Source organism: Saccopteryx leptura, chromosome 3 (genome assembly GCF_036850995.1).
Source record: "Saccopteryx leptura isolate mSacLep1 chromosome 3, mSacLep1_pri_phased_curated, whole genome shotgun sequence".
In the NCBI taxonomy this organism is placed as follows: Eukaryota; Metazoa; Chordata; class Mammalia; order Chiroptera; family Emballonuridae; genus Saccopteryx; species Saccopteryx leptura.
In genome coordinates this window covers 288,900,314-288,913,148 of record NC_089505.1, presented here as the reverse complement: position 1 = coordinate 288,913,148, position 12,835 = coordinate 288,900,314, and the positions used below count along the sequence as shown (strand labels likewise).

Here is a 12,835-nt window from a genome sequence, read left to right as displayed (position 1 = left end):
GATGTCGTCTTCCTTCTCCTCAGGGTTTCCTCATAGAGAGCAAGCTGCTGAGCCTTCTCCTTCCCCTGGAGAAGAACGAATGCTATCTGCTGAGGTTGGATGCCATATTCTCAGTGAGTCCCACTGGACTGAGTGGGCCTGGAGTTGGGGCCTCATTCAGATCAGCCTCCTATGTCTTCCTGACGTTGCCTGAGCTCTGGGAGTAGATGTGGGTCCCCAGGGCTTCCCCGGGCTCACTGTCCCACCCCTCCCTTTACTCTGTGTGCAACAAGTAGGCCTCAGAGTCATTTAGGTGTTTCCCCTGCTAGCTTCTCTCTCGTGGCCCAGCTCTCAGACTAGATTCTCCCCACACGCCCAGACTCTGTGTGCCCAGCCCCTTTAGTATTCTTGTACCCACCAGGCCTGTATGGGACAGGTCCTGACTCTGAGCCTTGATTCTGTTCTGATGCATGCGCCCCCAACTCACTGCACCATGTTGAGTGGCCTCTGCTGCGGCCCATGGTAGGTGCCAGGGATGGTGAGGGGAGCAAGCCAAGCCTCTTGCACCCAGGAGCTGAGGGTCTGTCAATTCCTGCAGCAGGGGAACTCCTGATGTGTTTCAGCAGTCATTCTGTTTTTCCTCAGGCCCTCGGGATTGAAAGTGAGGATGACTTGTATAAACTGGTGAACTTCTTCCTCAAATACCGAGCTCATCATTTACCATCCAGCCAGGTGAGGTGCAGTGCAATTGAAAAGAGAGCATTTTGAATCCTGGAAGCCCCCGGAAGGCATTGCTACCGTGGAATGATGTTTCTAGAGAAGCAGAGCGTTTATGGCAGGGACAGCTAAGTTAGCATTTCCTTCGTTAGTATTGCTTTTTCTGTTTACAAAGGGAAGACTGGCTGGGGATGAGAGGCTGTACTCCTGCTGAGGCCCGAGGGGCTTTTTCCTGGGTGCTCCCTCACAGTCAGGTCTTCAGGTGAGACACGGGCCCACCAAGTTATCAGTATTTGATCCGTCCTGGCCAGTTAGCTCAGTCGGTTAGAGCATCATCCTGAAACACCAAGGTGATAGGTTCAATCCCAGGTCAGGGCACATACAGGAAGCAACCAGTAATGCTCAATATTTGATCCATACTTTCCTGCAAAGCTGAGCCGTTTATAATGCCTGTCTTGTTTGTAATCAGCTATTCGGAGGAAGTCATCATGATAAAAATACAAGATTTTAATTTAAAAATCTTTAATTTAAAAAATATTTTCAGTATTGCTAGCTCCGGAGTGAGTACCCATAAAAAGAATTGGTGGTATGGACAAACGCCAGAAGCCATAAAGAAAAAAAAGGATATATTTGACCCTATTTAAAAAATTCTGTAGAGTAAAAATCCCTATAAGTTAAGATACATATGACAGCTGGGAAAAAATATTTTTAACTCATTAAACCATTAAAGAACTAATTTTCTTAATATATAAAGAATTCACATAAACCAATAAGAAAAAGACCAACAACTCGATGGAGTAGACAAAGGACCTGAACCAGCACCTCCTAGCAGAGGCAATATGAATAAATTTTTTAAAAAAATTATTTATTTATTCATTTTTTAGAGAGGAGAGGGAGAGACAGAGGGAGAGAGAGAGAGAGAGAGAAGAGACAGAGAGAGAGAAGGGGGGAGGAGCTGGAAGCATCAACTCCCATATGTGCCTTGACCAGGCAAGCCCAGGGTTTCGAACCGGCAACCTCAGCATTTCCAGGTCGACGCTTTATCCACTGCGCCACCACAGGTCAGGCCAATATGAATAACTTTTAACCAATGAAAAGATAATGAGGCTCTCTAGTAATCAGAGAAACGCAAAGTAAAACTGTCAGAATTTGTTTTCACCTGTCAGGTTGGCAAAAATCTGCAAGTTTGAAAACATATAGTGATGGCTGAGGTGTAGGAAACGCACACTCACAAGTTGCTAGTGGAGGTGTAAATTGTTGCAGCCTCTAAAGAGGGCAATTGGCAGCATCAAATACAACACTCTGCATAGCTTACACTGCAGTTCCTCTTCTAGGATGTACGTATAAATATTTGAAATATGTCTATTGTAGCTTATTCATTGCAGCATTGTTTGAAATGGCAGAAGGTTGGAGACAACCTAAATTTCCATCATTAAAGACTTGATTCAATAGTCTATGGTGCAGCTACACAATGGAATACTATGCAGTTGTGAAAAGGAACAAAAAGTTTTGTGTATTTATTCAGAAAGATCATTAAGATTTATTGGTATGTGAAAAGGCAAGGTGCAGAATCATGTATGTTGGGTAGTGTCATTAACATAAAAATGGGATGGAAAAGTGTGTGTGCTTTATGGACATAATATGTCTTTGGAAGGATCCATAAGAAACTGACAGCATTAGTTTATGGGAAGTAAACTGAATGAACTGAGAGGTCGGAGTAGGAGCAGAGCTTTTTGAAATTTAAAAATTAAAATAAAATGTGTTTTGTATTATGATTCAGAGAGACGTATATATCACGTAAGCTTTATGAGTATCAATTAAATGAGCCCCTATCAACCCACATTTAGAAATAGAGCATTATCACTGTTTTGAAGCCCTAAATTCCCTGGTCCCATCCCCCTTTTTTCCACCCTCCTATTTCTTTTCTTGTGTAAATTCCTCCCTTTGATCTTTTCTGTCACTTCTTATACGTTTTCCTTTTCCCCCCTCTTCCTGTTTGTCTTTATACGCTCATGCTTGTATACCCCGAACCCATACTTACCCCTGGGAGCTTTCTTAGATCAACCCCTGGAATCTGTCACCCCCTGCAGGAGCAGACAAGTGCGATACCAGCACTGGAGCCAGCGGAGCAGCTAGCCCTAAAGGGAGAGGAGCCAGGAAGCCCTGCGGAAGGGGAGCCAGAAAGGCTTGTGAAGGAGGAGGAGGCCCCCACTTCTCCCAGGCTCATCCACCCCAACGATGTCCTGAAGATTCTGGAGGCCTTTGTCAGGGGCCTGAAGCAGCCCAAGTGCGCTGTGGTGCAGGGGCTCGCCTGGGGACCAGGGAAGCTGGGTGGGATGGGGCCAAGCAGGGGCCTGAAGCAGCCCAAGTGCGCTGTGGTGCAGGGGCTCGCCTGGGGACCGGAGAAGCTGGTGGGATGGGGCCAAGCAGGGGCCAGGGAGTGGAGGAGAGGCTGCTGAGCAAGAACGTGGGGCAGTGAGTGAAGGGACATCCAGAAGGAGTGCTGAGGAATCAGTGGACGTTATAATGAAAGAAATGGGGCGTGGAAGTGGTTTTGTTCATCATTCATTCATCCATTTATTCAATGAACATGTATTGGGGTCTGCTAGGTGTAGGCCTCATGGGAATAACACCTTGTGATCAGAACAATGGCCAAAGCATATACAAAGTGTCACATTGCTCAGAGGAGGAAGTACTCAACTCCATTTGGCATGTCAGAGAGGGCTTTCGGAGGGGGTGGCACCGGGACTTGGTTTTCCTAGGTGGGTAAAGTGGAGGAAAGGGCACTTCAGGCTGTCAGAGTACGGGGAAAGGCCTGGTATATTCAAGAACAATGACAGAGGTATGGCTAGAGTGTCAGGATCTGGGAACTGGAACCGCTGGGTAAGAGAATCAGGTAGAATCTTGGAGACCCTTGCATAATGTGCCCAGGTCTTGGTCTTCACCCTTTCATGAACCGGAACCAGAAAAGGTTCTTATGTAGCAGGTGAGCTGAGATTAGACTTGCATTTTAGCAGGTCATTTTGATGACAGGAAGGGAGGCAGTGCTGAATTCAAGGAGAGCAATGGGAAGGTTTGTCCCATTGGGAGGTATATCCTGGATCAAGGGACCCTAGAGCAGTGGTCCCCAACCCCCGGGCCATGGACCGATACCGGTCCATGGGCCATTTGGTACCGGTCCACAGAGAAAGAATAAATAACTGACATTATTTCTGTTTTATTTGTATTTAAGTCTGAACAATGTTTTATTTAAAAAAAATGACCAGATTCCCTCTGTTACATCCATCTAAGACTCACTCTTGATGCTTGTCTCGGTCACGTGATACATTTATCCATCCCACCCTAAAGGCCAGTCCATGAAAATATTTTCTGACATTAAACCAGTCCGTGGCCCCAAAAAGGTTGGGGACCACTGCCCTAGAGTGTATGCGGAGGCGCTGACAAATTTTGAGAGCTGTTTTGGATGCATCAGTGAGAGAAATGGGCATAGTAATGAGTTTTCAAGCAAGTGAGGTACACTGATTGAGAGGAAAAGGGTGGATAAAAGGTGACAGTGGCATCAAGAATCAGGAGCAGGGATGATAAGCATAAGTCCCTTCCGAGAATCTCCCATCACCTGATAAGCTTATATAATTGACTGGCAAGGTGACAGGTGGAGCAGCAGTTAGTCTGTGAGGGACAGACACAGTGACTGGCAGTGCTTGGGGACTTGGGTAGTACCAGGTAGACTTGGTGGCACCAGTGCTCTTGACCTGCAGGGACTTTCGGTCACCAGTGGAGTTGCAGAAGGATGCGCAGGATAACTCCAAGGACTCTGAGTACTGGAAGGCCCTGGCCACGGCTGTCCCTCACACCACACAGAACCTCTGGGATGGTCTGTACACAGCCCTGGAGAAATACCAGTGAGTGTGTGTGTCAGGGACCAGGAGGTAAAAGCTGGTGGAAGTGGGTAAGGATCCCGCTTGGAGCGGCCATATTTGCCACCTTCCTGTCCCTGAACTCTTAGAGAGAAACTGCCTTTGGCGACTCCTGCTGGGGGTTGTGCAGTGCTGGTGCTGGGCGCCCTGGCCCTGCTTCCCCTGTTCTGTTCCTGCCAGCCTGGCTCTTTCCCGGCAGGAGGGCTGCTCTGGTGGGTGCAGCTCCCGGGGCCCTCTTCCACTTCTAGCCAGAACAGAAATAGAGATCCTTGACAGGGGAAGGAGGAGACCATGGATGACAGAAATAGAGATCCTTGACAGGGGAAGGAGGAGACCATGGATGACAGAAATAGAGATCCTTGACAGGGGAAGGAGGAGACCATGGATGTCTCACTGGCTTTTCTGCCCAAAGCCTTGTCCTGACCCAGAGGGCCAAGCTGCTGCTAGAAAACCGTGCTGTGGAGCAGCAGAACACGGAGCTCCAGGCGTTGCTGCAGGGGTACCTGAACTCCAAGGTGGGCGTCGGGGCATCCGAGGGGGGTGGGAGAGAGGCCGGGGCTGGGACCGAGGTCGGATCACTGGAGCTGATATTAAGAACTGAGGACCCCCCTCCCCCACCAGAGGCAAACTTTGAAATGTGGGTTTTCACGGTGTTCCTGTGATGTCCGTGGTTCTGGGCCCCAGCTGCTCATTGGATCACTCTTAGAGGCAGTGCCAGAGCCAGTGAGGTGTCACCACTGGCTGAGCCTTCCTGATGAGTCTTCTTTGGTCCTAACAACCAGGGGACATGGGCCCCCTACCTCCACCTCTGTGAGGAAGGGAGGACAGAAATGATTCGACCTCTTTCACAAAATGGAGACTCAAAACCTGGAGTCTTTGACTTGCCCAGAGCACGGGCTCTTTCTGCTCTGCCAGCCCAGGTTGTCTGGCCTGGGATGTGACACGGTCACATATTCCCTGCTCCCACTCATACTCATACTCTAGAACAGGGGTCCCCAAACTACGGCCCGTGGGCAGCATGCGGCCCCCTGAGGCCATTTATCCAGCACCCGCCGCACTTACGGAAGGGGCACCTCTTTCATTGGTGGTCAGTACTGTATGTGGCGGTGCTGCAAAGCGCTGTCGCTCACGTACAGTACTACTCCCGGTGATGCGGGACGCATGCGTCACGCATGGCTCCGGAAGCGCGTCATATCACTTGTTATGGCTAGCAGTGACAAATATGGAACTGGACATTGACCATCTCATTAGCCAAAAGCAGGCCCATAGTTCCCATTGAAATACTGGTCAGTTTGTTGATTTAAATTTACTTGTTCTTTATTTTAAATATTGTATTTGTTTCGGTTTTGATTTTTTACTTTAAGATATGTGCAGTGTGCATAGGGATTTGTTCATAGGTTTTTTTTTATAGTCTGGCCCTCCAACGGTCTGAGGGACAGTGAACTGGCCCCCTGTGTAAAAAGTTTGGGGACCCCTGTTCTAGAATGTTGGGCAGCTTCCCCATGGCCTGACAAGAGGAGGAATCTCACCGTCTGCTCCTTCGAATTGTACCATACTTAGTTGCTGGCTCTGATTTGCTGGTGGGATGTCCTTCACATGATGCTGAGGCTCTACCTGAATAGGTGTCATGATGATCTCTTGGCTTGTGACAAAATTCTGATATTAGGGGATGATGTGGTTTAATCTTCCATCAATGTCACTGTGTACAAGAGGATGGGGAGGAGGAGGGAAGCCCAGCCAGACTGGGGACAGAATGGCAAGTGAAGACGGGGAGAGAATTGGAGGGGCTGATCAGAGTGGAAGGTAAGAAAATCCCCAGAGGTTAGCCGGCTGCAGCAGGAGCCAAACAGAGGCCCTGGAACTTGTCTTCTGAAGGAAGGCAGATGTGGGCTTTCCCAGACATCTGGAAGCATTTGAGCAGGGAATGCATGTAGACATTCAGAGGGCTGGAGGAGAGGGGACGTAAGCACCTAGCCCCCAGAGGTCATGAAGGAGGAGGGCCCTGGGAAAACGTAATGACCCTCCCTCCCTCTTTTCCAGATAAACTCTGAACTGCAAGTTCCTCCGACTCAGGTGTTACGGATCCCCACAAAGTCGAAGCAGACCTGAAACGGGTGCTGTGCTAGAGTGGACAGTGGTGTTGACCTTGGTGCCTGAGCGCACATGGAATCGGGGCAGCTGCAGGGCGCCGTCTGCATTTCCCAAAGCTGCCATTGGAAGGTCATAAAAGGAGTTACCCTGCAGTCATGATTAAAGTCTTTAAAAAGTGGCTGGGTTTTTTTTTTCTTTAGTGAGAGAGACAGAGAGAAAAGGAAAGGGAGAGAGATGAGAAGCATCAACTTATAGTTGTGATACCTACTTGTTCACTAATTGCTTCTCATATGTGCCTTGACGGGGATGGAGGGGGGCTCCATCCGAGCCAGTGACCCCTTGCTCAAGCCAGCGACCTTGGGCTCCAGCCAGCAACCATAGGATCATGTCAGTTATCCCACACTCAAGCCGTTGACCTTGGGGTTTTGAACCTGGGACCTCAGCATCCCAGGTCAGTGCTCTAGCTACTGCACCACCACTAGTCAGGCAATGGCTGAATCTTTTTAAAGAAGTCAGGTCCAGTGAGACATGGGCCCCCTCCCTCTACCTCTGTGTCACGAGGGGACTTCGTCCCCAGCCTCAGCTTGTGCCATGAGAGCAGGCACCTTGCTGTGAGATGAGGTGCAGGCCAGTGGCAGGAGCCTCCCTTGTTGTTTTGGGGGGCGGTTGGTGTCTATATATGGAAGCTGGAGCTTTTGGGCAGCTTGTGGGGTCTTAAGTTTTCAGACTGTGCTTGGGCCTGCAGGGCCCTTGAGCTTTGGGGGCCCCGGGATGTACCCTGCTTGCCCCCTGGGCTGTGGGTGAGGCTCCTCCCATGGGCAGCCTGGAAAGGCAGCCCTGTGCCTTAGGCCTGCCTTGAACCCTGGGCCATGAGGCCACCTGAAGGAAAAGCCAGAGGGTCCAGCTGGTACTGAGTTTGCCAACCTCAGAGTGCCCACCAACCCTGAGCCCCACACCAGCACCCTCCCACACACACACGTGAGCAGCTTTGTCAGCTCAGTGTTTGATTTCTTTTATTAAGAGAAAAATCACCACTCAAGAAAGGAAAACCGGCCAAGAGAAACCCAGCTCACGCCAGCAGGGGGCAGCACTTCAAGTACAAACTCCTGACTGGAGGGACTGGAAGGGCCAATTGTGCAGGGGTGGGGAGGGCAGTGGTTTCCTTGGGGGGGACGACAGCACTGGGGTTCACTCTCACTGCCCCCTGGCCAGGCTTGCTGCACGAGGCTGGGCAGAGGAAGCGCTGGGTGTCCATGAAAACCCACAGGTGGGCGGGGACTGGGGGCTGCCTGGGCAGGAGGAGGAGCCCCGTAGAGTGTGCAGGGGGCAGAAGCCGCCACCCACAGGATTAAGAGGAAGGGTCTGGCCCTCCTCTGCAAAAGGAAGACTGGTGGTGTCCCTGCCCTCACAGGATTATTTCCGAGGTAGGGGAGGGTGATGCTTTTTGCTCATTTTTTTCAAAGCCCTGGGCATTGGCCCATGACATGCATGATTCTCAGTTGATTTCATTAATGCTTTAGTTCTTCACTGAAAGGCTTGGGAGAGGGAGTAGGGTGACTTCCTCTGGAGCCAGAGCGGCAAGAAGGGTGGGGCCAAACTCCCCACCCACAGGCAGGGACCAGAGGGGCAAGACTGGGTGAGCAGCAGGCTTGAGGGAGGAGAGGACAGCGATTGGATGTCATCAGCCCAGCAAGCAGGAGACAGGCTCCTGGGAGCCAAGGCCTGAAGGGTGGATATGGGCTCCTCAGGCTCCCCAGGGAGCCTGGAAAGTCAATGCCAGGGAAGGGGCAAACACACAAGCCCAGGAAGGAGCTTCAGGGAGTTTGTGGGGGCTTCATGCCCCCAGGAGCTTCTTGACCATGTAGCCGGGGAGGCTGTAGAGGAAGAGGCCCAGCATGAGCAGAGCCAGCAGTGCCAGCACGATCTTGATGATGAGCCACTTGTACCGTGTGCAGATGAGGTACTTGATGGACTTGAGGGGGTTGAGGAACCAGACGAAGGCGGTGTCGGGCCGGCTGGGGGAAGAGGAGCTGCGGTCAGGCAGTGGGCACCTTCCGGGGTACCCCATCCTCTCAGCCCTTCTAGACCCCGAGATACCCTGTCACGGCCTCAGTCCCAGAAGTAGTGAGTGCTGGACACAGGATTTGAACCCATTTCTAGGCACTAGGTTTGCTGCTTACATTCCCATTTGCAGGATCCTCTGATGTCCCAACCTCCGCCCACGGTCTAGACGCATTTCTGGCCATGGGGCAGCCCTGAGCACCTGCAGCCAGGGCAGCGCCCTGCTTGGAGAGGCAGCCGCAGCCCCCAGGGCAGTTCTGGTTATTAGGAAGTTCCTCTATTTAGCAGTTAGTTCATTGTGTAGGGGCCGGTGCTGCCCCCTGTTCTCTCTTAGTGCGATCGGTGTTTCTCAACCGCTCCCCCTTTCTGATGAATGTAAACCTCAGTCAAGGCTCTGAGGAGCCCCGGGGGTGCATGCCACTCTCTCCAACCTGCCCAGTGCCAGGGTATGATCGTCATTTGGCCTTTTGCATGGCCTCCAAGCCAAGAAGTGCTTGTCGAGGTCTACATTCTGTTGTTTGTGTTACAAAACAATAGGTTCCACAAAATGTCAAGATATAAAATTGAAGTATTGAATATGCCCCGCCAACTCCTGGAGGACTTAGACCGCACCCCCCCGAGCTGCACTCAGCACGGGTGGGGCTGCAGAGTGGGGCGTGGGCGCAGGGCACCTGGTTTCCAATCCCTGCTGGGACAGGCAAGGGAACACCTCTGTGAGCCTCACTTTCGTCACTTATATGATGGGCTAACAGTGGCCCTCCCTCTAGGGTTGGTGACGGGGTAAAGTGAGATAGTGAAAGTGAGGCTGTCAGCACAGTGCCTGGCACCGAGTGGGTGCTCTTCGGATGTTGGCTACTAACATGTTAGAATTGGACAGAGCGACTTACTGTCCTACAGGGCAGGAAACAGCTGTGGGTTGCCAGGTGGGTGCTGAGGAATTAATCAGGACTTGCTGGCTAAGCCTACCCAGACCCTTGCCCCTTTCCCTGTCCATAGCTCCGCTTCTCTCTGCCAATGGAACTGGGCTAGGCTGTCAAGAATGTTGCTGGGAGAGGAGGTGGTGTCATCTGAAGAATGCCAGTTGGCAACTTGGAAACCGAGGCTGAGTCCTAGGTCTACCCTAACTTGCTAGGGGATGTTGGGCAAGTTACTTCACCTCTTGGGTCTAACATGGAATCATGTAACATCATCATTTCCAGCTCTGAGGGCCTGTGAAGCCATATGAAAGCTTCAGAGTTCCTCTGTGTGTGTGCAATTGTGTGTGTGTGCTGGATGTGTGCATGTGTGTGTGCTGGATGTGTGCATGTGTGTGTGCTGGATGTGTGCATGTGTGTGTTCCACATGCCGTCAAGCTCACAAGCCCTAGGTCCAGAGGAAGAAGGAGGAGTACCAGACCCAGGAGGAGGCCGGGCTCAGGCCCCAAGGATCTTCTTGACCAGGTAGCCAGGCATAGAGTAGAGGAAAAGAGCGAGGAGGAGCAGCAGCAGCGCGAGCAGCAGCAGTTTGAGGAGCAGCCAGCGATATGTGTGCCACAAGAAGTAGCGGGCAGACTTGAGAGGGTTCAAGAACCAGACGAAGCTCGTATCGGGCCGGCTGGAGCAGCAAGAGCAGAGGGAGCACGGAGAAAGGATGCAGAGGGTGAAGGCTCAGGGAAGGGCCCGGGGCCCTGGCCCAGGGGGGCCCCCCTGGGCTGAGTAGTTCCCAGGAAGGGGATAAGAAAGGAGAGGTGCCTGCAGAGTGGGGGCAAGAAAACTGGGAAGTTCTGGCCCCTCCTTCCATTCCAGTGCCCCCAGGGACCAGTGTGGCAGGGGTTCCGAGCTGTCAGGACACTCACTTCGGTTTCTCTAGGGGGTCAGGTTCATTGCGGGCAAGGCCCACTGGATTCTTCTCTGCCTCCTCAGCTGTCAGTAGATGCAACTCTGCCTCCACCTTGCCCTGCAGAGAGGAAAAGAACCGTTCCAGCACTCGGGCCAGACGCCAGGCCTGCAGCACTGGCTCAGTCCTGCCCACCACCCGAGCAGGGGTGCTGCCCACCGTGAGCTCAAACTCGTCATTCTCATTGCGGGCCAGGAGGGGCCACCAGCCTTTGACACGCTTCTGCTTGAAGATGGAAACCAAGGGCACCTCCACTTCCCCTGTGGCCATCTCCATGCTGCACTGCTTGGCTGTCTTTGCGCCCCGTGGGAACCGGTTCAGGTCCAGCTCGATGGCCCCTGTGGCAACCGCAGAGTCAGACCAGTGGGAATGACACCTCACGCACCCCCGGGGAGGGCTCTCCCTGTCCCTGCCTCCCCCGCCCCTGCCCTCTCTGTTCGGACTCCCAGTCCCTGAGCCCAGCCCAGCCCTGCACCCAGGAAGTCGTCGGCGGAGAAGTGGTCGGCATCCCAGATCTGCAGGGTGAGCCGTGCTGGGATCTTGTATTCAGTCTCATCCCAGGAAAACATGGACTCCTTTTTGGAGATGACGATCTTTTCCTCGGCCGCCAGGTAGTCAAAGGGGAAGATGTAACGCCAGTTGAAGTTGCCCTCGCCGGTCAGGGAGTGGTAGTGGACGTCCGTGTCCTGCTTGTCCTCCTGCTGGCCCTTCAGCCACCTGCAGGGAGCCACCCACTGCAGACCTGCAGCCACACCGTCACACCGGGGGGGGGGGGCCTCCCGCCCCCTATAGCTCCCTTTGTCCTCGCCCTCCTCTCCTGCCCATCAGGAAGGTGGGCCCACTCCGCCCAGCACCCTCCCAGCCAGGGACCTCTCACCCACCCCCGCACAAAGATGTCACTGGACTTCTCCCCAGTGAAGAAGTCGTCGTCCTCCAGGACCACCTCGTCAGTGTTCCACACGATGACCCGTAACTCGTACCTGGGCAGGGGGAGAGGCCGGTCAGCAGGTCTGGGGGGTGTGGGTTACCCCGGGATCTTGAGGCTAGGATGGGCAGGGATGGCCGAGAGAAGTCCTGGGGACTTTGGGGTGAGCATGGGGCCTGGACAGGTTGGGGCAGAGAGAGCAGGGGAGAAGGAGGGGTGTTGGATTATTCCTGGGTGTGAGAGAGGCTCAGCCAGCCAGAATGGCTGTGGTGAGGAGAGCCCTGGGAAAAGCCCGTCTGGCCGGTACACCAGGACCCAGAGCACGCTCCTGGGCAGGGAGGCTGGCTCAGGGCAGGAGGGACACCGCCCCGCTGCTGGGGGTGGCTGTACAGAGGCTCAGAGAGTCAGGGGCAAGTCCCCTGTCTCCACAGGCCAAAAGCTCCATTCCAGTTCGAACAGATCTATGTTTAAGCCCAGCAGCTGGCAGTGGAAGCTTATGGAATCTAGTTTCCTCTATGTCCTTGTCCCCAAAGAGGATTTTCCCTTTGAAGTATAATTGTCATTATAGATGAGGTAGTTACATTTCAATCCTTAAGAGTGAGGTTGAGTCACCCACTACAAATTAATTGGAGTGTGGCTCTTGAAGTTATGCCCTGGACTGCAGGTCCCAGGGATACAATGGACTGGGGTGCTCCCTAATGGTAGGTCCTGGAACAGCACACTCGTGACCTCAGAGTGGGAGGCGGAATTGCTTGCAAAATGGAAATACAGGCTCCTTGTTAAAATATCATTAAGAATTTCAAGATTGTCAGGGTGCAGTAAGGGTGGGACTCCTCCGCGTGGGCCCTTTTGTGAGTCCGTGCACCCACAAAGCTGGCTTTGTTCCGGGCCCCGGGGGTGGCACAGCTGGCGGTGACTTGATCCTGCCGCTTTACAGATGGGAAAACTGAGGGCCAGGGAGGCAAAGTGGCCTGGCCAGGGTCAATTAGGAGAGGCAGCTGGCTTGGCTCCTGGTCCAGGGCTCTTTCCACCCCACCTGCTCCTGCTTCTCCCAGCAGGTGCTTTATATAAGCCCCAGCCGAGCCCTGACAGCCTGCGGGCTCTCAGGCTCTGCGTCTTGTGTGTGAGTGTGTGTCACATGTGTGTGGGAACCCACATTTTGGTGAAAGTTCACCAGAGGGTGCTGATGTGTACTCATGGTCCTCACTGACCACATAGTGAGGGTTGTGTCCCTGCTTCAGCAAAGGTGGCACGCCAAAAGCAGACCCCA

General features: G+C 52.9%; 2 protein-coding genes across 4 annotated transcripts in view; one reads left to right on the top strand and one right to left on the bottom strand.

The window, feature by feature from the left end:
• Positions 1-6,874, top strand: part of DRC1 (dynein regulatory complex subunit 1) — a 32,229-nt gene extending 25,355 nt beyond the window's left edge. Inside the window, exons 12-17 of one of the 2 annotated variants that reach the window (XM_066378703.1) lie at positions 24-113; positions 625-711; positions 2,787-2,983; positions 4,455-4,598; positions 5,026-5,128; positions 6,654-6,874. In XM_066378703.1, the coding sequence (XP_066234800.1) occupies positions 24-113; positions 625-711; positions 2,787-2,983; positions 4,455-4,598; positions 5,026-5,128; positions 6,654-6,722 (690 nt within the window). In that variant the 3' untranslated portion in view covers positions 6,723-6,874. Of the gene's footprint in view, positions 1-23; positions 114-624; positions 712-2,786; positions 2,984-4,454; positions 4,599-4,979; positions 5,129-6,653 lie in introns of both variants that reach the window. The other variant, XM_066378704.1, reaches the window with a different exon arrangement.
• A 1,090-nt stretch (positions 6,875-7,964) lies between these two features.
• The window catches only part of OTOF (otoferlin), an 84,893-nt gene continuing 80,022 nt past the window's right edge, over positions 7,965-12,835 (bottom strand). For both annotated transcript variants that reach the window (XM_066372418.1, XM_066372417.1), the window contains 5 exons: positions 11,522-11,620; positions 11,116-11,357; positions 10,800-10,978; positions 10,600-10,700; positions 7,965-8,719 (listed from right to left, as the gene is read on the bottom strand). In XM_066372418.1, coding sequence (XP_066228515.1) covers positions 8,539-8,719; positions 10,600-10,700; positions 10,800-10,978; positions 11,116-11,357; positions 11,522-11,620 — 802 coding nt within the window. In that variant the 3' untranslated portion in view covers positions 7,965-8,538. The remainder of the gene's footprint in view (positions 8,720-10,599; positions 10,701-10,799; positions 10,979-11,115; positions 11,358-11,521; positions 11,621-12,835) is intronic.